A 23,937-nucleotide genomic window follows, 5' to 3' on the forward strand; every position below is an offset into this window, starting at 1 on the left:
TGGCACTTTCAGAGGACAAGGGACTACACTTGTAGAAGGAGAGGTTTGATCTGAGTCTACAAGGAAGTAAAGGAGAAAAAGAAGGAGAGAATTACAATTATGGAAGATGAACAGGTGAAAAGAAATACAGAGGAGGCTGTGTGATATATTAAGGCCAGGTTACCTGTACGATAGAGTACATTGAGAAAGGTGAAGTGTAAGTGAAGTCTGGAAAGATAGGAAGAAGTCAGGTTGTGATGAAATTTAAATGTAATGCAGGGAACTTTATTTTGATCCTGGAGGGAATAGGCAGCCACTGGAATTTGTTGAGTCAGGTTGGGGAGCATGGACAGACCTACACTATTCCTTTGGTAGCTGAGGAAGTATTGGAATATGGAGAGATTTGGGGCAAGGAGGCCAATCACCAGACTACTGCAATAGTACAAGTATGAGGTAATGAGGGAGTGGAGAGGAGACATACGAGAGATATTGAGAGGCAAAAACAACTGGATTTGGCAACAGATACAATATGTAAGTGAGAGCAGAGTCCAAGGTAACATTGACATTGACAACCTGGGTAACTGGCAGAATGGTGGTATCCCTGACAAGAGTAGGGAAATTTTTTAAATGGAGAGGCTTAGGGGAAAGGGTTTTAGACACTTTTGAGTTTGAAACTGTGAAATATATACTCCAGATGTCCAACAGGCAGTTAATGATGCAGGACTGGAGCTCAGAAAAGTTAATTGGTCTGAATATATAGCTCTGGGAATGATCTGCATAGACAATTGAAACCATGAGATCTGATCTCACTAAGAGAGTTAAAATAGAAGGAAAAGAAAGGAGGACTCAGGACACAACCTTGTGAAATACCCATGCTTAATGGGAATGACTTGGTTAAAAATTCAATAAAGGAAACTGAGGAGTTGTCAGACAGATTGAAGGAGATTACAGGAGAGGGCAGTGTCACAAAAACCTAGAGAGGCAGAAGAAAGTGATCAACAGTGGCAAATGCTCCAGAGAGGACAAGAAGGAAGATAAATGAGAAAAGTTCGTTTGGTTTGGTAATTAAGAGATCACTGATAACTTTGGAGAGTGCAATTTCCCTTGAATGACAATGTCAGAAGCCAAATTGCAGTAGAGCAGAAGTAATGTACCTAATGTAGATGGCTTTTTCAAAGAAGTTAGCTGACAATAGGAGGAGATATAAAGGGTAGTTACCATGGATGCTCAGATCAAGTAAAGGGTACTTTTTAAGGACACCTCATTTATAGGCAGTGCTGAAGGAGCTAGTAGATGGGGGAGAATAGAAGCTTAGAGAGAGAACTGTGATGATTGTGGGAGCAGACTAGAGGTGTACATACAGAGATTAACTTTGGTAAGAAGAAGGCCACCTCTTCTTCTAAGACTGGTAAATTAGAACACAGGAGTGGACAATATCTGAGTGATGTGAGATGAAAAGGAAGAGTTATCAATGAATGGCTTCAATATTTTTTCACTAAAAGATGAGGCAATATATGAATATGCAGTTGAGAAGGTGGGTAAATGGGATGCCCTGGGAAGCTTAAGGAAAGCAAGAAGTGTTTATAGCACAGGTGAGATTAGATAACAAACGCAAAAGAACATGATTTTGCAATTTTCTTTAGCTCTGTTCATCAGCACATGCATAGAAACAAAGGAATCCAGGGTTACAGATTAGCAAGTCAAGGTCAATAATAGGGTGACTAGGCAAGGGATTCACAAGTAGAGGATAGTGTGTAGTTGAATTGTTAGAAGGTATAGGGAAAGACAGAATGGTAAAATATGATCAGATAAAGGAATTTTAGAGTTCAGTGATAGCAAGATCATCTATGTATAGGTGAGATAGAATGGAGGATTAGGTTATGTGAACTGAATAATTTGAGGACTGAGAAATCTAATTAGGTATTTATAGGTTAGGTATCTAAGGTCACATGCATTTGTATATTGAAGTGCCCTGGTATGGGAAAGTAATTGGGGTAGAAAGACTAGGACCCTGGCATTGAACTCATTGAGGAAGGAAGGGGAATGTCCAGGAGTGGGGGGGAATAGATAATGTAGGTAATAGCTACCAGGATCTGGATTGAGAAATAAATTTGGCTTCCGTGACCCTCAAAGGAAGAGAAGCTGCAATGTAGCCAACAAGTCTAGGAGTATGAGAGAAAGAGTAGCCAGAATTATAAAAGGGCTACTAGGGATGCAGCGTTACCAGGAAGGTGCCAATCTCAGGAAGTGCCAGATGGAAAGACAGAGAAAGAAAGAGGTTTAAGGTGAATAGAAGTTTATTAATTATAGAACAGGCATTCTAGAAGATACATTGAAAGAGATGACACTATCTAGAGTAGGACACGAGGGGAATGGGGTCAAGGTAGATGAATAAGGAAGTGGTGAGTTGGGATGGAGAATGGGTTTTGTACAGAGGCAATAGGGGGATTCAGAATCATTTGGGATAGAAATTATAAGGGAGTAGGATAGGAATATGCTTGTCATTGAAGAAGGAATCTATATGCAGAGTTATTGATAGTTGGAAAGAGGTCATCTGAGGGAAGTAGATGAGTGGAAGTTTTTACATCCTCCCTGCTAGGGGTAGGTGGTGTTGTATCTAGCTTCACAGTAGGAAGGAGAAAAAGAGACAATACAGGGAATCCAGGAGGTAGCAATTTGAGGTGAGTCAGGGTGAAGATGGAAGCATTTATTAAGTAATTGCTTTGTGACAGTTATTGTTCTAGGCACATAGGAGTGATTCTCGTGCAGAACATTAATATATGCAAGGATCTGTAGAAGTCTTAAGTAGGGGGTGCTGCTTAAGCTGACCCTAATAGGAAAAAGTAGAGATAAAAAAGCATTCCAGGCCTATGCAATGTCACCCTGGTGGGACATAAGTGATTGTGTCTGAGGAACAGCAGATAGCTTATTTTAGATGGAATGTAAAGTACAGAGAGAAAAGTAGTGTGATATTAGTCTGGAAAGACAGGTTGTATCCAGATTGTGAAATGCTTTAAATGCCAAACAGAAGATGTCTTGTATCCCAGATGCAATAGAAGCCACTGATGCTTCTGGAACAGACCCGTGCTTTAGAATTAATCAGTTTTGTCATAAAACTTTATTACTGGCCACTACCACCCACCTCCTTTTACCCTACACCTATCTTAAGGGGCATTTCTAGGCTTTGACTCAGAAATTTGATTTACCATCTGGGTTTTATGTTTGATTCAATTAACTTTGATTGAATTATCCAAATTGATTTTTAGATCAAATGCTGTCTCTTACCTGGTGGCTCTCCAAGGGTATTTGGCAGTACCACATCCCCCTTTTCCTCATTTTCCCAGGGTTCTCAGCAGGGAGGAGAGTATAGCATGTTTTGCTTTATACTCAGCACTGCTTCCAAGCCTGGCTTTGATTTCCCTTCTCCTCTTCTCCCCAAGTGATTTCAAAGCAATGGGGAAAGAAGGTAGAACCTTCTCATAAAGAGCACCAATACCCTTGCCCTCCATTGTGTCAAATCAACCAGTGATACACCTTCCAATGTTCTGTGCAAAGCTCTCTTGTTGTCATGCTGCATAGGCAGTATATCACCCCTCAACTTCCAGTCTTCCCTTTCCCACCTCCAGTCATTCATACTTAGGATTTTTTTTATTAAAATCTGTTTGCTTCATTTGTACTTTCTCAAGTCCTACTTCCTACTGCCGTTTCTGCTCTCCCCTTATGTGAGAATTAAATTTTAATGAAATCAAATATAGATGGATACTCCTGCAAATAAACCCCAATTTTCTCTCCAATATTTCATATTGACTTAGGTGACATCTGCTGACAGAAGCAGAATTTATGTGTACTATTCCTCTAAGTTGAACCTGCCTTTTGCAAATAACAGATGGAGCTGTTAGCAGCCTCTCCCATCTCTTAGCCAGCACAGCGTAGTTTTCAGAAGCTGACAGGGCAGCAATATGGCTTTGATGACCTGTGGCCACAGAAGGACCCCAGATCCCTGCCACACAAGAGCCCCTTGCTTATGGATGTCTACATGTTCCTTTTCTTCCCCCTCCAAGTCTTACACTGTCTAATTTTGGAACACAAAGGCAAAGTTCACAACTAATGTGCTGAGATACTTTGCTGAAATATGAACGTTTGGAGCTTGGGCTCTGCTACACTAGAAAATAACTCTATTTAACATATACTTACAGAATGGCCTGCTAAATCATAATGCCAAGAAGGCTGAGTGGTCCAAGAGAAGAATTGTAATACTGGCATTTATCTGAAATCTTGCAGTAAAGTACAGGATACCAGACATGGGTTTCTGCTACACACTTAAAGTAACCAAAGGAGATAGGGGAGGTGGGGAAAAGGAATATTTAATTCCATTTTGCAGGTCTCTCTTCATCGACGTCTTATTACTAGTGCTACTGAAAAGGAGTGTTGCAGACAAGATATAAAATGGTCTTAAAATGCTTCATTTCTCAAGGAAAAAAGAGTACTTTCTTTCTGGGTCTTCTCACAAATTTCAATCCAAGTGAGGCATTAGTTCTGGAGTAGTTCATTAAAATGAGTTTATTGCAGTACTTTTGTTTCATTTTATTTATTTTTAAGAGATTTCTGGTATCTAGATTTCTATCTACTGAAATGTCCATTGGTATATTTTTCCCTGGAGGGCTGACTCATTTTAGGCAGGTTTCAGTTTTGTATTAAGGTATAATATTTGTATCTTATTGCATTCTAGTTATAGCTACCTCAGGCTTCTTTTGCAAAAAAACTATATTTTATTGTGGTTCTCTATACTTATCCTAATACTCAATAACTAAAACTATTTCTCTCACTTTTCTTTGATGTTAGTATTTGGCTGTTATATTTATTGGAGTGAGGCATATAAACATCAGAGAAGGGAATATGAGAGGAGAAGGAATAGAAAGGGAAGAAAAAAATGAAGCAGGAAAAATGTGCCCAAAGGTTTACAAGTTGTTTTTACTCTGATCTGAAGTTATACTTGCCTAAACAGTCTGGTTTTGTCTTGAAAATCTTTTTTAAAAAATCACTAGGTCGTCAAGAATAAATGCTCCAACCTAGAAAATAGCTATATTAGTGTCTCAAAAATTTAAAGGCCCGTTTCACGTTTACCAACCCAAAGCCCATTTAGCTGGGCAGCTAGGTGGCACAGTGGATAGAGCACTGGGTCTGGAGTTAGGAAGACCTGAGTTCAAATCTGGCCTCAAACACTTACTAGGTGTGTGACCCTGGACAAGTCACTTAACCCTGATTACCTGTTAGTTCCTCTATAAAATGAGTGGGAAAAAGAAACAAAAACAACTCTAGTGTCTTTGCCAAGAAAACCCCAAATGAGGTCATGAAGAGCTGGACACAACTGAAATGACTGAATGAGACAATTTAAACCCATCTCCTCCCACTGCTTTCTATACTAAGAAGACTCCAGATTCTGGGACTGTGAGGCAATGTGGTATAGTGAGAAGGGTACCAGCCTTGTAATCAGGAATGTGAAGTTCTACTGCAAGTTGTAATATATTAGGTCTCAGGCTATAGGCAAGTCACTTAACTTCCCTGAGACTCAGCTTCCTCATCTGTCAAATGGGGATAATACAAGTCTAGCTTTTGAGCTGGAAAGGACCTTATGTGACTTAAGTAATAAGTGGCTGACCAAGTGGAGTTGGAAATCAGCTCCCCTGAATTCCCACTGTAACACACTAATATCTGTAGTGCATACCTTCCAGGGTTCTTGATATAATATGCATGAAGCATTTTGCAAACCTTAGCATGCTCCCCAAATCTCAGTTGGTATTATTGTTGCTATTAATTATTGTTACCACTCCTATCTTATTATGTTCATTTTTTTTAAATTGAGCTCAGATACACGTGTCCTTAGGACGAATCACTGACCTGATAGTATGTCATATATAGTTTGGGAAGATAGAATAGCTTGCCTTCTGTAGTTGAATAAAAGTATTAGGCCCAGCCTTTCTACAATCACTGAAAATATCCTTGGCGTAACTCCAGTATCAATAATTAAATATATTCCACATTTATATTGCATCTGACTTAAGGAATGCAAATTGATTTTTTAAAAAATCTCAGGAATTGTGTTAAAAAGCTAAGGCCATAAAGATTAAACAACTTAGAATAAGATACTTTCATAAAATTTGTCCAAAATATGTGGCATGATCTAAATTGTTTTATCAAATTGGAAAGAATACTTTTGTTCCCAAGGCTCAGCGATTAGAATTTTCTCACATAATGTATTACTAAGCAATAAGATCTTATAAATGCATTTAGGGGAAATAGTAAAACCTTCACTTCTGAAACTCATACAGAGAGGCAAGTTTAGAATGATTCCCATGAAAGCATCAGGTTTTCACTCAAACTTTCCAGGGTTCTTAATCTCTGTGTTTCTCTGTACTGCTTCAGAAATACCTATTGACATTCTTTCAAGATGGTGTAGTAGATAGATTAATTTAAATTATGAAAAAAAAATCTGACTTACTTCTGGAACTAGATATAAGAAATGAAGATGACACCTATTAAGAATACAAGTGAATTTTTAGCATAAAAAATGTATACTTCCATAAATCATAGTAACTCAGGGTGGAGGGTAAGTTTTTATTGAGTTTCTCCCCAAAATAATTATCAAAGTATGTGACAAGTTTCTAGAAATAATTTTAAATCATAACATGCATGGGTTCTTTTGTGAAGAGAAATATTCCTAACACCAAATTTTAATTAGAAAAGAAAGCTGGAGCGTCTTTATTGAAATTAATGAAATTACTTGCATGGCTAACCCTAATTTTATTGAATTCATTTTTTTTAATGCCTAACAGAGAAGAAAATCACGATATTCGGACCTTGACTTTGAAGTAAGTTTGCATGAATTATTTGTATTTTAAGTTATTTAAACTATAAAGATAATACCTAAATTTAACATTCTGTATAGATAGAACTTAATTTTCTAATAACATCAAGCAAATCTAAAAATTATTTAAGGATAACTCATACTATACAGTTGGTAGTTAACAAAATTGTGTATTGTTTAAGATGCTTTAAGAGTATTCTGAAATGAAATTTTCCATAATGAGAGCAGATCTGTTGACAAACCAAGATCATATGAAGATAGAGGAAACATACTTTTTAAAAAAATGAATAAATGATCTTAGCAGGAAGGGGTTGGGAGACAACGGAGGCTATTGGGAGGGATATTAGTCAAATAATTTACTTCTACCAGACTTTGTCCAGTAAAAGAAAGTCTTACTAATTCTTTACCCCACCCCACTTTTAGCAATAAAAATGGGTCACATTTATATAGCACTTTAAGGTTTGCAAAGTAAGTTCTTCATTGTTAGGAAGGCAAACAGTGCAAAAGTCCAAATTTCCATTTTATAGACAAGAAAACTGAGACTCAGAAAAGTGAAGTAGCCCACACTATCCAGAGGCTAGTAAGTGGCAGAACTAAGTTTTGACCACAGGTCTTCTGACTCTATTTCCTTCTTGCTGCCCTGATTTGTGCTAGTATTCTCTAAACATTCCATTAAATTATTGATGAGCTTTCCCTTCTACTCCCCCCCTTTTTTAAACTGGTATATATTCTGCCATATTTCACTTCATTGGGAGAAGTTTTTATCATTGGAACAGTCACCGATGTCTCCTTATATTTCCTTCATTTATGTTCTTCCTTACACACCTAGGTTCCCTTTTCCCTAATACTAACTGACTACCCAGTATGCTCCTGAATTAAAAAAAACACATAAACAGGGGCGGCTAGGTGGTGCAGTGAGTAAAACACCGCCCCTGGAGTTGGGAGGACCCGAGAAATACTAGCCGTGTAACCTTGGGCAAGTTACTTAACCCCAATTGCCCTCCAAAAAATAAAAAAAAAAAAACACATAAAAAAGAAAAAAAAAAAAAACATTTTCACTCTCTAATTTGTCCCCAAATTGGCAATGGAATGCAGATGCTAGAAATTACTGCCAGTGTACTATTTGAACAGCTTCTGTTAAGTACCAAATTAATGATTTTTAGGGTTTTATTTATGCATCTAATTGGATAAGAGTATATCCTATTGACATAATTGAAGGTAATCTGTTACACATTTTTCTAAGCATATTTGGACTTCTGTAACAATTACTTAGAACTCAATAAACCTAGGGACAGTTTCCAAACTTCTCAGGGGAGAAGTTCTTCTGAACAGAGCTAAATGAAACTTTCTGTCTGAATCAAAACACTTACTTGGATATGAATGTAAAAGTCCATTTTACAAAGTACAGTATATGCCTGAGGTTAGACTTGCTTGTTATTTTTCAGAATTACTAGTGCTGAACAGACTTTTTTCCCCCCAAACAGTGTCTAAGGAGAAATAGACCATCTTCTCAGACTAAATGAGTCAAAACAGCAATAGAGAATCTGTCACAGATATGATGACTCAGTGGCCATCTAATCCAATCACCTCAATTTTTTTCAGATGAGGAAACAGAGATCTAGAGAGGGCAAGTGGTTTGTACAAGGTCATACAGGTGGCAAATGTCAGAGATGAACTATTCACAGGGGTAGGGATTGGACCTGTGATTGCATTAGTGTAGAGGTCTCTGAGATGAGGAAACAATCTCTCAATCTAGATAAGCATCTTCTTAGCTACATAAAGCCTTAGAGAGTTGGAGCTATCTGGAGCACTGAGAAGTTAATTTACTTCCCTGGGGTCACATAACCAGCATGTGTTAGAGATAGAATTTGAACTCAGGTCTTCCTGACTTCAAGGTCAGCTCTCTACCCACTGATACAAGCACTGAAAAATGATATGAGAGAATTCACACATATCCCTAGAAATGTGGGTGGAAATTTTTTTTTAGCATAAAACAACAGAACCTTGCTTCAAATAGAAAAAAATTAGGAACTCTCCATTTTTATAAAGATTCTTATTCATTTTCAGCAGCAAATATTTTCAAAAATTGCATGAAGCATATATTTTAAAATGTTATATATTATCCACTCCTAAAATGTGCAACTTTGTTTTCTGGAATATAATGGGATCTTTTGTTCATCCAAACTAGAAGAGATAAGGAAAGGGACAAATTAACCCAATATAACACAGAAGTAAAAAAATAAAAATCAACAGGCATTTATTAAACACTCTGTGCCAAGCATTTAATAACAAAACTAATTATAAAATCAAATCTCTGTGCAACCAACCTAAATTATATAATCACAAAGCTTTTTAAAAGACTCTTGAATCATACTGTGGCATTCAAGGCATTGGAAATTCCATTCTCTTTCAGAATATTCTCTATGGCAACTGGTACCAAGATATAGTAAACTGATGCTTCTTCCTATGCCTCAGAGCAAAATTTTTGCATCCTAATTCATACATGCAAATCATCCTATCATCAATACATTTCTAGTTGACCAACACATATTATGCATCAGAAACCAGAACACTTTGTTCAGCTGTGTAATTGTTGGGTTTGTTATGTGATTGGTATATTGTGTTGAGATTGAGGAAAACCTAAATAGTGCCACTCGCATGCTTCAGGGAAAGAGCTAGTTTTCCCTTCATAAACAGTTGGGTGTTACATAATACAGCCTCATCTGAAAGTGGCATTTAGCTGAGGATATCACACTGATTAGAGAGTACGGGCTTTGTTTCATTTTCAGGAACTATTTGTTGCCAAATCTATAACAAGATGTAGGTATGTGTTTTTTATTATTACCATGTGAAATCTGGGGCCTTCCTAAATGACCGTTCACAAGGTATATACAATGTGTTCATCTTTCCCTCTAACTCAGATTTCTTGGGTTTGCTTGCCTCAAGCTCCCTGACACCCACATGGAATCTTTCCATGCCCACCCCCTGACTTCTGCGTGTTCCCACTCAGACAGTTCTCATTAGGAGAGCTTGCTTTGCCTCTGGGTCTCTTGAATGCATTCCCCCCTTCATGTCTCTACAGTTTATACCAGATATACTAATAATATCCAGTCATCTATGGTATCCAAAAGGCCCTTTATGGGAATTTACATTAATGTAATGCATTAACTAAAGCTCTGTCAAACAAGGCAGTCTCCTTTAACACAGCCCTGTATTCCTGGGATAAATAGAGCAAACATTCACCTCTGTATCCTCTTGTCCATGTATCAACTTCATAAATATATTCAGCCTCACTTGTATTTTCCTGACGTCCTTTAATACCATTCCTACAACCTATAAACAAGCCAGTTGACCACTGTCAAGAGATATAGAGAAACAAGAGAAAAATACATTTTTAACTCTGATTGTCAAACCAATGTTGACTAACTGGTTTCACTGTCAAAATTAAAGTAGCAGTTTTCTCCCCAAACTGACTGACCTGTAGCTCTTGTGTGTATCTTAAAGAAAATCAGAGAATTCTGCCACATTATCTAATAAGTCCTGGTAAGCCAAACATCTTCTGTCTATCTACCTTCTCCATACTCATTTCGGGACTCCAGGAATGCATGATTTTATTAATGTAGTCAAATGCAATAAAATCACTTGAAGATCAAATGAGATAACATACATAAAATTCTTCACAAATCTTGAAGCAATATACATGTTGGCTATTATAATTATCATTAGATTCAGGTTATTGTGTTAATCACATTATATATGATATAATCATATAGTCACATACAATTATATATAATTATATTATATATCATATAACATGGTATATAATACTATAATATGTAATAAATAATAATAGATAGCATAAGTTTTTAACCTGGGATCTGTGAACTTTTTAAAAAATATCTCAAGGGGCGGCTAGGTGGTTCAGTGAATAGAGCACCAGCCCTTGAGTCAGGAGGACCTGAGTTCAAATCTGGTCTCAGAAACTTAACATAAAAACTAGCCATGTGACCTTGGGCAAGTCACTTAACCCCAATTGCCCAGCCTTCCCCCCTCCAAAAAGCAACATATATATATATATATATCAATAACTATATTTCCATAGACTTGGTTTCTTTTGTAACTTTATACATTTAAAAATATTATTTATAGGCTTCACTAGGTCACCAAAGTGGTCCATGACACAGAAAAGTTTAAGAAGTGTTGATATAGGGCTTTAAGGTTTGCAAATCACTTAAATATGTTGTGTTATTTGATCCTTATAACAATCACATAAGGTAGGTATTATTTCAGATATGGAAAACAAGGTAGAGAGAGGCCAAGTGATTTGCCCAGGGTCACAGAGATGAATAGAGAAATGACCACAGAGTCAAGGAGACCTGAATTCAAATCCTGCCTCCTGGTACATACTCTGGCAAATCACTTTCCTTCTTGGGATTCTAAGCAACTTTCTAAGACTCTAAAGTTGAAAAAAAAAAGTCCCAGTTGCATTTGTGGAGGGTGTTTCTTCATTCAAGAGTTTCCTGTACCAATGAAATCACACGTTCTGTCCCTATCCTTTCATTGCTATCGGGCACGATATTCACCAATGTAGGTTGCAAAGCCCTGGCTCCCAACTCCTTGGAAGATGGTCCGTGTAAGTTGCTGTGAATAAAAATAATTCATCACTTGGTAAGCAGTTCATTAGTAATGAGCATCTAAGAACCAGTCTCTAAACTAGTCCTCACATAAGGGTTGCACAGCATACTCCTGGACCCATAACTGAAGCTCTTCCAGCTCTCTAGAGCTTGGATTTTGTTAAGCTACCTTTGAAAGTCCAGCATCATCTTTATGTCACAATAAAGCAGCACAGGGAGGCTCGAGGGTCCTCCCCATAATACAGAGCTAAGACAATTTTATACCTGTAACAGCAAACAGTTGCAGTAGGTGATGATAAAAAAAAAGATAAGATAGACAGTTTATTAAATTTCTTTAGATCCTTTGTCAGTTTTCTTTTAGGCTTTGAAATTGTAATTTGGAGAGAAGAAAGATAGCCACTAGCAAATTATGCAACTTTTCACAGTTCCACAGAATCAGTCTCCTCCGGTTTAGATGTGGATTGGAGGTAAGGGAAGTTACATCTCAAACATTAACCCCCATTCCTTTCATATCCTTAGATTTAGGCTTTGACATTCAAAACAAAGTTGTTTATAATAGCCTGCTATGAAGAGATAAATCAATGCAAAATAGTTAAGAGGAGAAAAAGTAATCAGTTTTGCATCACCGAGGAGTGAAGGGAGGGAAATAAACATTGGTTGAGGGCCCATGATGTGCCAGACATTGTGCTCAGAGTTTTACAGATGTTATATCTCATTTGATTCTCATAACAATCCTGGGAGGTAGGTGTTACCGTGTTTCCCCGATAATAAGACACTCTTATTTTTTTTTTTTTGGAAAGAAAAACACCAGAGGGCTTATTTTCAGGGGAGGGTTTATGTTGTCCTGCCTCAGCTCTTCTCCGCGGCACTGCTCTCAATGGCGCCAGCAAGCAAATTACTGGGGAAAAACAGGATGACGCGCTCACTGCTGCAGCTCTGATTGGATGCAGCTTGGAGAGCGGCGTGCGTTTCACGGTGGGGGGGTGAGACGGTACATACAGAGGGTACCGTAATGTAGCAATCTCAATAGGGCTTATTTTCGGGGGAGGGCTTATTTTATAGGAATCTTACACAGTAAGGGGAGGCCTTATTTTTGGGATAGGTCTTATTATTGGGGAAACAGGTACTATTATCCCTATTTTACAGATGAAGAAATTGAGGCTTACAGTGGTTAAGTGACTTGTCCAGATTCACACAGCTGGTATCTGTGGTTAGGGTTGAACTCAGGTCATTCTGACTCCAGATCCAGCATTCCACCCTCTATACTACCTAACTTTATAAATAATAAAAAAGGCAGAAAACAGCAAGGCTGGAGGAAGTGACTTCCTGATATTGAATTATTTCCAACCCTTCCAGATGGGTTGCTCTCTTTCTCACTCTGAAATACTACTAGGGCTACAGATTCCAAAATTCCCCGTAGTAATAATGTTCAGTGCGTCACAGTTCTCAAACAATAACACTCCTTCTCATCTGAAGACAAAGTTCTCAGGAGCCTCAGCTATCCAGAAACCCCAAGAAGTTAGCAGAGGGGAAAAACTTCTGAATATTAAGGAACTGAGTTTGCACTAAGACTCATCTCAGGCCCTGTACCAGAAAATTAGATGTAAGATACAGAACCATATTAGAGAAAGGACAAGAAAACAAGAGACAGACCATGAAGGAGAGCCAAGGCCCTTTCAGCCTGGGTCTCTATGCTGTCTCAATAGTCTCTGACAACAACCCTGTGTCACAGTATTACACAGTAATTGATGTCTAGAATGACCAAGAAGGAATTAAGTTCAGTTTTCTCTATATAGCAGCATGGTGGCACAGTGTGAGATAGTACTGGACCTGTCGTCAGGAAAAATTACCTTACTGAGTTCAAATCTGGCTTCAGACACTTATAAGCTGTGTGACCCTGGGCAAATGAAAGCATTATTTCACCCTGTTTGCCTCAGTTTCCCCATCTATAAAATAAATTGGAGAAGGAAATGATAAGCCCCTGCAGTATCTCAGCCAAGAAACCCAAAGAGTCAGACACAACTGAAACAACTGAACAACAAATTTCTTTGAAATTTGAACAAGAAATACTCTATATAAAAAGGAAGGGAAGTGTGTGGTTCATTCCTGAAAGACTTTTATCAAAAGTGGTTCAAATATGGGGTGGCTAGGTGATGCAGTAAGAGCGCCGGCCCCAGAGTCGGGAGGACCCAGGATCGGTTCCGGCCTCAGATACTTAACACCCACACAAAATAACTGGCCGTGTAAACTTGGGCAAGTTACTTAACCCCAATTGCTTAAAAAAAAAAGTGGTTCAAATAACACTTTGTCACATAAAAGTCATTAGTTACCTGGACATTTTTAATTAGGTGAAATATCATAGTCCTTGACAATGCCAAACCCATGAGCCATTATTGTTCTTGGAAAAATTCCCCTTCCTTTATGAGGATTAAACCATATATTCTATAGCATTTAGAGCTGGAAGGGACTTTAGAAATCACCTGTCAAATTGTCTCATTTCACAGTTGATTCTGGATTTAGAATCAGGAAATCTAAATTCAAAGCCTACATCTGCCACTTACTGTGTGATCTTAGGCAAGTAACTTAAGTTCTCTGGATCGCAGTTTCCTCCTCTGCAAAATTAAGGTATTCAGTTAGATGGCAATCTAGAATCTTCAATTTCTGAATCTATGATCCTTTGACACTCAGAGGGAAAGAGACTTGCCCAAGGTCACATAAATATTGAGAAGTTGAGCTGGGTTTCAAACTTGCCTCTTCTGGCACTAAATCTAATGCTGTTACCTCTACACTACACTGACTACCTTTCTTTAGGTTAAACATCAAGCACCTTTATGAATATGTACCACTCCAATTGCTAACCCACCAAAAATAGAACTCTTTTCCACCTGACTCTCGAGACATTATCTGAAGTGAAGGAAGTCAGTATTAAATACAGACTCCTTTTGCAGAAATGTTGACTCACCCTCGGCTAGTAATAAGGCTGATTTCTATTTCCTGCTACTCTACATGGAACAAGTGAAGATGAAGGGAAGCTGTTTGTTATCCTTTCCCAAAAACTTCTCCTAATTGTGAAACCTAAAATCTTCCCTCCAATAACTGTGAGTCTTCCTTCTAAACCAAAACAGATTTTTTTTAAGTTGCTCTTTGAGTCCAAAGATCTGTCAGACTTGTTTGTAGTGCATCATTCTTAAAAGGACATCATTTGTGTCCAAAATCTAAATTTTAAATACTGGGACTTTCCAGTTTATTGTTATTATAAAATTTTCTGCAGTCTGTCTCAAAGCACCTCTACCTTGTAATACAAAAGGCATCAAATGATCATCCTGACGTTAGCATGATTAGAAAGGCTTATGGTGGTGCCACAGGTCAGACAGCAGGTCCTCTCAGGACATGGTTTTTCTATAGTTTCTGATAGAGATGTTTAGCAGTGTTAGTCTGAACAACATGGATCTTACAAATCCGTATAGTAAAAGCCCTACATTATTTGACCTGATTGCTAGATGTAGCCCCGGAGGATTCTGGGCATCAGGGTCGAGTTATCTTTTTTGACTTAAGTAGGGAAGAAATGTTTAGGAGGCTCCATTTCATTATTTATTTTAATCACATGATTTTAGAAATAGTAGAAACTTTACCAATAAATTTGGTAATTCAAATTATTCCCTCCCCAGTGGCCACTTCTTTCTGTCAGTCAGTCAACATGCAATTATGGAATGCCTGCTACGTACCAGGCATTGCGCTAAGTTCTTAGAATGCAAACATGAAGCCCACCTGTGAAGGAGCTCACAGTGCGGTACAGCAGGCAACATACAAACAGATGTGCTTGAAAAGATACGCACAAGATGAATTGGCAATAATCAACAAAGGGAAGGCACTAACATTGCGTGGGTTTGGGAAAAGCTTCTTGTAGAAGATGGGAAGTTGACTGAGATTTGAAGGAAGCCAGGGAGGGCAGGATACAGAGATGGGGCAGGAGAGAATTCCAGACATAGGGGATAGCTAGTGAAAAAGCCCAAATGGGAGATGGGATGTCTTGTGAGAAGCAAAGCAAGGAAGCCAGTATCATTGGGTCATGGGGTATACAAAAGGTGGCACAAAGTATGAGAAGACTGGAAAAGGTAGGATGGGACCAGGTTATGAAGGATTTTAAACACCAGAGGATGTTACTTTTGATTCTGCAGATGATAGGGAGAAAATGGAGTTTATTATACAGCAGCGTGATGTGGTCAAACCTGAGCTTTAGAAAGCTCATTCTGAAAACTCAAGTGGAAAAGAATGGTTTAAAAAAAGTCAAGAGGGGTAGGGGAAGAGAAAGAGATAAATAATATTCCGCTACCCTAACCACAGTGCCAATAAAGAACCAAAATAACCAGAAAAACAGACTAAGAATAAGGAAAATACACATGAGAACTTGTAATTAGATTGAGAAAAACCATCCAAAGCATGAGTAATGCAAATAAGTAAATAGCAAAGGGAAACCCTTGCTGTTTGTGAAACCTACAATCAGTATAGCCAAAGCTAGGGTAAAATCTCTCTCTTTTTTTTTCCAGGGGTACTGCCTGGCTAGAAATTCTCTCTGGCATGATCATCCATGCCTACGGGCAATTTCTTCTCAAATAGTCATTTTTAACCAGTTGGAACTGGTGTGACAGGATTAGGAGCTGTACTTAAACAGAGTATAAGGAATCTAGAATGCAAACAACTCTAGAGATCATCAGGTCAAACTCCCTAATTATACAAATAAGGGAAATGAAGCTTAAGGGCATGAAGTGTTTCTCCTAATATCCCAAAGGCAGTAAGGGGCAGAGCTGGGATATGAACCTAGTAAAGTGATTCACACATACATTCAACACTCATTTGGACATATATTAGTCCCTGCATGTGTTGAAACAAGCTACCATGGAAGAAAGGTCCAATATGCTGCAAGATTGAGTGGTCTAAAAGATAACTCTCCAAATCAGTTTAATTGACAAGCATACATCTTTTAAAAGAAAACTCGTCTATCCCTCTCACACCAATCCTTTCCATTGAGCAAATAGAAAAAGTCAAACCCCAAACACAAAGACCTTAATACTATCTTAATAGTCATGAAAATCAAATTCCTACACTGGTCATGTTCAAACAAAATATTTTAAATTTTAAATTCATCACCACTCTCTCAGTACATATGGAATGTTTCTTCTTCCTTCTTTTGTACTCATGGCTTATCATTGCTCAACGAACATTTATTAGGAGTCTGCTAGGTGCTGAGTGTCCAAAGAGAAAAAGAAAACAAAACAGTCCTTGGCTTCAAAGATCATTCTACTTGGGGGAGAATTACATATAAAAGGATAAGTATGTTGATGAAAATCTGAGCTGGGGCATGGGGAAGATCACTAATATCTGAAGTATTCAGGAAAGGCTTCCCAAAGGACATGGCACATGAGCCCAGTCTTCAATAATGCTAGTAATTCTAAAAAGCAGGGGTAAGTAGGAAGTGATTTCTAGAAATAAGAGACAGACTGTGCAAAGGCAAAGAGGTTAATACCAAGTTTGGGGAGCAGGAGATAGGCCAGTTTTGCTGGAATATAAAGTGGAATGATGCTCAATAAACTCAGAAAGATAAGCAGGAGCCACAATATAAAGAATTTAAAGTGTCAAGCTAAGGAGTTTGCATTTTATACTGGAGGCAATTGAGAGATACAGAAGATTATCATACAAGAAAATGACATAGTCAATTTCATGCTCTAGCAAAATTCTTTTAGCAATTGTATGGAAAACTTATAGAAAGGGAAGATAAAGAAAGCAGAATATCCAGTTAGGAGGCTGGTACAATTGTACAGAAAAGAGTCAGTGAGGTCCTGAACTAAGGTGGTGGCTGTGTGAATATCTTCCCAATTAGAATGTAAGCTTTGTGAAGGCAGGAACCATTTTTGCCGTTTTTTGAATCCCCAGCAAGTCCTTATTGATGGCCTGACAGTGTCTGACTGAGTGGAGTGAAGGCCATAAATGTGACAGATGCTGTGGAGGGAGAGTTGGCATACTTCTCACAGAACTTCTGGGGGCCCTTTGCTTTGAGCATTTACTGTCAAGACGATTCTGAAAAAGTCAGTGATTCCTTGACAGCTAGACCTATTAAATAAGTAAATGCTTCCAGGTAGAAAGGTAGGAATACAAATGTTTGGCATCCAGCTTTTTCCGTACTTTCTAATAATAATTTCTATGTACTCTTTTTTTTTTTAACCTAGAACCATTAGCAAAGCATATGAGCTGTATTTTATATCCGAAAAGCTCTGCGGTCATTTCAATGTTATTTTGTGGCTATATATACGGTAGAACTCTCCTCAACATGCTTTCTGAAATTTGTTGATGAGTTCCTAACATGAATCACATTCGTATAAGCACTTATTCATGCAATTCAGGTATAGTTCCCATTCAATCAAAATGTGATTAGAAAAAAAAGCACCTTCTTTTTCCTAGAATAGAATTGGGGTTAGATTTGTTCCTCACTGATGCTGAAATAGCTTTGCTTCTACTAAAGTACTCTGCCTACTGACCAGATCAAGAAAATAGAAGAAAATGAATAGACAAATAAGTTCAAGAGGCTAGCCTTAGAGATTGAGATGTGTCAAAGCTGAGCATTATCAAAGGGGCAGAAATCAGAAGTGAAGGACTTAAAATTGCAGCAGCATATGGTTAGGACACCAACTCAATAGAAAGCAAATGAATAAAGGAATAAATGGGGTAAGGAAGAACTGCCCAAGTGAAAAAAAGAAAGGAGAAATCTTCAAAAACTTTGATTAAAAGAGATTGAAATTAGGTGAACATAAACTGAAATGGGAGGAAAGAAATGGGTCAGGGTAGAGAATTCTATTGCTTATAAGTAATAAAGAAGTATCTAGTACATCATGAGCTTGACACAATGTCAATTAGACCTGGGTTCAAATCTTCTCTTGGACATATACTGAGTGACCCTGGGCAAGTCCCTTAACCATTAGTGCCCCTACACAACTAAATGCCTACGATTATAAATCGAAGAATGTGTTGATATTCATTGGTGGAAGGAGTTTCCTCATAGAGAATTTAAATTATCGTTTTGACCCTCATTCTCCCCCCAAAAAATATCCAAGAAGTGAAAAAATGCTCTTTTATATCACAGACAGCTGAGATATAAAGCTGGAAGGAAACTCAGAGACAGTGCCCCTTTACAAATAAGGAAACTGAGGTCCAGAGAAATTAATGAAGGGAACTTAACTTTATTTGAAAAGGTAAATCCTAGAAAATGTCAGCCTGCTACACTTGTATGTTAGATGTTTGATTTCTTTTTGGTTTTGGCTTGGACCAGTGTTTCCATTGATGTAAGGATTTCCCTGTGTGAAAACTCCACTGACAGCAGAAATCCATCTGCAATTTACAATCTTAGAGAACTGCCTGGGGGCAATGGGAAAGAAGTTAAATGACTTGCCCAGGGTCACAGTATAATGATGATGATGATGATGATGATGATGATGATGATGATGATGATGATGATGATGATAGCATTTATATAAAAATATTTATAGAAATAATATCTCATTATAGCCTTATATCAAATATAGGAGGTAGGAGCTGTTATTATCCCCGTATTACAGAGAAGGAAACTGAGACAGACAGATGTTAATTTACTTGCTCAGGGTCATATAACTAGTAAGTGTCTGGGGCGGGACTTGAATCCTGGTCTTCCTGATTCCAAAGCTACACTACACTGTCTCTCATTATTTTATTAATAGTAGCTATTTTTGAAATCCACTAAGAAAATGTCACAATGGGATATTTATTTTGCACCAGTTAAAAAATGTACATAGGGAGAGTCATTAACTGAAACTCATGTTGTTAGGCTAGAGTTGAAGCCAAGATTCTACAAGCTGAATTGTTTCAAACCCTCTGATATCTATCCTTAGTTTATTTAATAGGCTTGAACTTGGGACAAATGGTAACACTTTTATTATTTAAAAAATTAGTTCCTACCTTACCGAAACAGAATGTACTGTATTGCACTTACCAACAAAGGCCCTGTTTATTTTTAAATATCCATTGTTACTTCCAGCAAATTCTCCCTCTCATAAATCTTTACCATCTATCACTAGTCAAATTGTATTTGCAAGGTGTCTCTTCACCAAGCCTTACCATGCTGTTTCCATTATGCTCCCCACAACTGATGTGAAGCTAATGACTCTATAATTGCTTGCTATGTTTCATCCTATTATCATGAATAATGCTGCCATTTTCCTGTCCTCAACTATCTGATTTGTCATCAGTGAATATCTGGAGCTAAAAATGTCAAGGGTTGGGATTATTTGGGTGTTATGAGATTTAAAGTGGCAACATCTCTCACATATAAGTAGAATGAACAGAGAAGACACTAGCTTAAATCCAAGTTTACTGTATATAAAAGATGTGAATTAGTATTGACATAGGAAAGAAAATCCCTTCATGTTATTAAATTAAAATTTGAATTCTAATGACCCATTTTCATTCTTTTTCCTGAAGAAGCCAAAGCATGCTCCATGAATGTCTTTAGGGGCAAAAGTAGACACTAGAGACCATAGGCAAAGATATATCACTTTAGCATTTTTAAAACAAACTCTCATGTTGAGAAAGTAAATTAGATATTTAGTTCTAAACTAAGTGTTCAAATGGTACTTAAGTTAGGCATGTAGCCTTGTTGATATAGCACATGTATGCAAATGTGCTATGTTAAAAATCTCTGACTCTATACTTGCTATGGGACCTTGGGTTGGACACTTACCCTCTCAGTAATCAAGATGACTATAAGACTGTACATTGCAGAGAAGGGAATCTCCATTGACAGAGGGATTTTCCTCATTAGGAGTTCCCTAAATCCCGTCCCTTTTCAAAAGTGGGTGCTTCCAATTTCCCTCCCCCCCAGCCTGCCCTCCCTTCCATCATCCCCCCTCACATCCCCTTACCCCCCTATTCTCCTGGAGGGTGAGATCCCCTATTTAGTGTGTATTTCCCTCCCTCCTCAAGCCAGATTCAATAGGAATAAGGTTGACCCATTCCCTTGACGGGATCAAGGTGGAGAGTGGAGCGGGTGGGAGGTGGGATAGGAAGGAGGGAAATATAGTCAGTCTTTTACAATACATCTACTATGTTATTGTTTTGCATTAGCCACGCATGTACAGCCTATGCTGAACTGCTTGTCTCCCCAGTGGGGGTGGGTGGCAGGGGGGGAAGGGAATGAATCTGGAATTGAAAGTTTTAAAATCAAATATTCAAATATATGTGTGTGTGTATATATATATATATATATATACATATATATATATATACTATTATTAATACCATCTTACATGTTATTAAGAAAAAAAAGATATACAGGCACTGAGGCATAGAGATCCACTGGAAAAGTTGAAACGGGTATGGGAGAAAATATGGGAGAGAGTAGATTGGAGTTGGGGATATCGTGTTGGACTGCTGTTTTGGGGGGATGGGTGGGGGAAGAACGGGGAGAAAATTTGTAGCTCAAAATCTGGCGGAAACGAATGATGTAAATCAGAAGTTAATAAAGCATTAATAAAAAAAAAGATCTTGTTTGGCTACAGCAAAAAAAAAAAAAAGGAGTTCCCTAAATCACAGGTTTTGTCTCTATCCCTGTATTACTCTATGCAAGTGAAGTAACCATAAAGCCTATGACTAAACATGCTATAGCATAAGAAAATAGTTTATGTATCTGGTCCTAGAGGGATACTGAAAATATCAATGCCCTCTTCCTCAGTTTCTAAATTCTAAAAATTGATAATTTTATTTAAATTCTGGCTCCTATCCTTAAGAGCTGGGAATGACTTCTTTCTGGTCAACATTTATAAATTGCCTCCTGCAAATTCATGGTATTGCTTATATAACTCTTTTCTTACTAATATTATTTTATCAACATTGCATTCTCAAAAAAGGTTCAGTGCAAAATAGATTCCCCTAAATAATTTAAGACTATGTATTATTTGTATTTGTGGAGCATAGAAGTCCATAGTGATGATTTTATGAATCTAGGAAACATCCTGATATGAAAAATCCCTCTATGGATACAGTTACAGATAGACAACTTATCTGTAATTTAGAGTCTCAGAAAGTTGCCAACTTAGAAAGTTGGTTAAGCAGTTTGCCCCTGATCACACAACTAATCTGTGTTAGAGTCAAAACTTGAACTCTTCCTTACCTCCAGGTAAGTCTTTTATTCATTATGTCACAACCCCAAAATATCACATGAAAACACTTGTATACTATAGTAGTCATTGTAATATTAATAGCATTAAATTGAGAGTGGAGAAATGGGTCAGTGGAGTAGTATGAAGAAATTGGATGAGGATGCTTATGTATTTTTAGGAACTACTGAATTTTACATTTTGTCCCATGAACTCTGATGACTACCTTGTTCAAGTAATTTAGTCATAACAAGCATCTCTTAATCCTTTACTATGTACCAGACCCTGTGCTAAGCACTGAAGATAGAATTATAAGCAGAAAGATAATCCCTGCCCTTAAAAATCTTACATTTTATAGGGGAATACAACACATAATAGGAAGCTAAAATGCAGGTGGCAGGGAGAGGGGAGAGCAGAGGAAGGTATCAGTATAGAGGGCTGCATATCAAAGCAGCAGATAATACAAAAGTGAAGGCAAGGAACAAGGATGTGGCTGACCTGGGCCTCCTCCTTAAAAATGGAGGTTGCCAAAGGCACCAACCAATCGAGGGAGAGGTCACAGGGATAGCACGTACTTCTAATGTCTGAGATTCAGAGCGGGAGTGAAAAGACTCCTAGGTCAATGTAGAGAAGTCCAGAGAGAGTTAGCAGTACAGCCTGGAAAGGAACAGAGAAATGACTGCCCTGTGCATCTTTCTCAGTCAATTGTTATTTTAAGACTCCACTACGAGCCAGTCACTGCACAAAGTGCTGCAGATGCAAGGAAAAACAAGATAGTCTCTGCTCTAAAGGAGATAATGTTTAATGAGGGAAACTATATGCAAGCGACCATATGCAAATGAGCTATGTACAGGATAAATTGGAGATCATCATCAGAGGGAAAGAGCTAGAATTAAGGGGGATTTGGAAAGACTCCATGTGTTTGAAGCTGATGGGCCAGAGTCTTATTCTATGAAGTTACATCAACCCTCGGCAATTACACACAAGGGTTTAGATGCTAAGTACATTTCAGTGACTGTAATGTCTTGGGTCAGCCTTTTACAGCAGGACTAGGGTTTCCTTTTCCCTTTAGTACAGCCACATCAGATTTTAGTATTTATGGAAATGAAGTATAAGAAGTAATATTTTCCCTGCCAAGAATTGAGGGGCTCGTGTACTTCACACATCCATATATACCCTGTAAATATATATATATATATATATATATATATATATGCAGATGCATATTCTTTTATATTATAACAATTTTTTTAAAAAATTTTAACTTTGAATGGTGAAAATATTACACTGAGGTGATGATTGCATTTGTAATATATCTGTACTAGCACAAGAGAAAACTATTTTTGGCAGTCTTCGAAGTAGAAGGAAAATTCAATATTTTATGTACAAAAACTGCTGAATAAGAAACTAAGAGGAGATTTGGTGGAACTCATTTACATTTGTGGAGTCTGCAGGGACCCCCTGGCTCCTGCCAAACTCAATTTGCCTTATTAGCAAAGAGAAAATAATGAATCTTAAAAAAAAGGCAGAAATCCAATTAGGAATGAAAACCATTCTGTCTTCTCTTGCAGAAGGTCATGCATACTAGGAAGAGACATATGGAACTATTTCAGGAACTAAATCAGAAATTTCAGACTTTGGACAGATTTCGGGACATACCAAATACAAGCAGTATGGTGAGTATACTCTTAGTCAGCTTAATTCACTGAGTATGAACTCAATACACCAAGTATTTAATGCCCTCCCACTATATCATGTTCCCAGGACCCCACTAGGTTGCTGCAGGGGAATGTACAAAGAATATATATACTAGAAGGTATAAGCTCTACTCATGTAAAGCTCACAATCTTCCTGGCTAGCCAAGATGCCCACCCATAAAAATGAGAAGAATCCATTCATGGTCCAATATAATTAGGTGCCAAAATGAGGTTAGCTGACAAGTGTGAAAGAAACACCTGTTTTTATGCTATAAAAATGACCTCTGATCATTAGGAAGAAGTATTATTTCAAAGGCTTATTTACATGATGCAAAGCAGACTCAAACAACCTGTCATTTCATTGGTGGTTTTATTTCCTCCACTGATACAGAACATAATTCCATGATGCTTTACTATACCATCTTTACATAGACTTTAAAGTGTCCTCATTTTATAGAATAGAAAACTGAGTCCCAAAGAGCAGAGGTGGCTTGTCCAAGTTCATACACTGTTCTAGACTGGTCAGACCAATCATTTTTCTTCACAACCACCCTAATAAATTGGATCTAATGCCTCATGTTACC

The 23,937-nt window shown here is 37.7% G+C and overlaps 1 protein-coding gene across 3 annotated transcripts in view; it reads left to right on the forward strand.

Moving 5' to 3' along the window:
- Positions 1–23,937, forward strand: part of ADGRB3 (adhesion G protein-coupled receptor B3) — a 923,661-nt gene that overhangs the window by 892,291 nt on the left and 7,433 nt on the right. For 2 of the 3 annotated variants that reach the window (XM_069070720.1, XM_069070721.1), the window contains 2 exons: positions 6,813–6,848; positions 23,228–23,332. In XM_069070720.1, the coding sequence (XP_068926821.1) occupies positions 6,813–6,848; positions 23,228–23,332 (141 nt within the window). The remainder of the gene's footprint in view (positions 1–6,812; positions 6,849–23,227; positions 23,333–23,937) is intronic. The other variant, XM_069070722.1, reaches the window with a different exon arrangement.

This window comes from Petaurus breviceps, unplaced genomic scaffold (assembly GCF_028583685.1).
Source record: "Petaurus breviceps papuanus isolate PSGF00001 unplaced genomic scaffold, PetGlider_PUasm1.0 90822, whole genome shotgun sequence".
Taxonomy (NCBI): domain Eukaryota; kingdom Metazoa; phylum Chordata; class Mammalia; order Diprotodontia; family Petauridae; genus Petaurus; species Petaurus breviceps.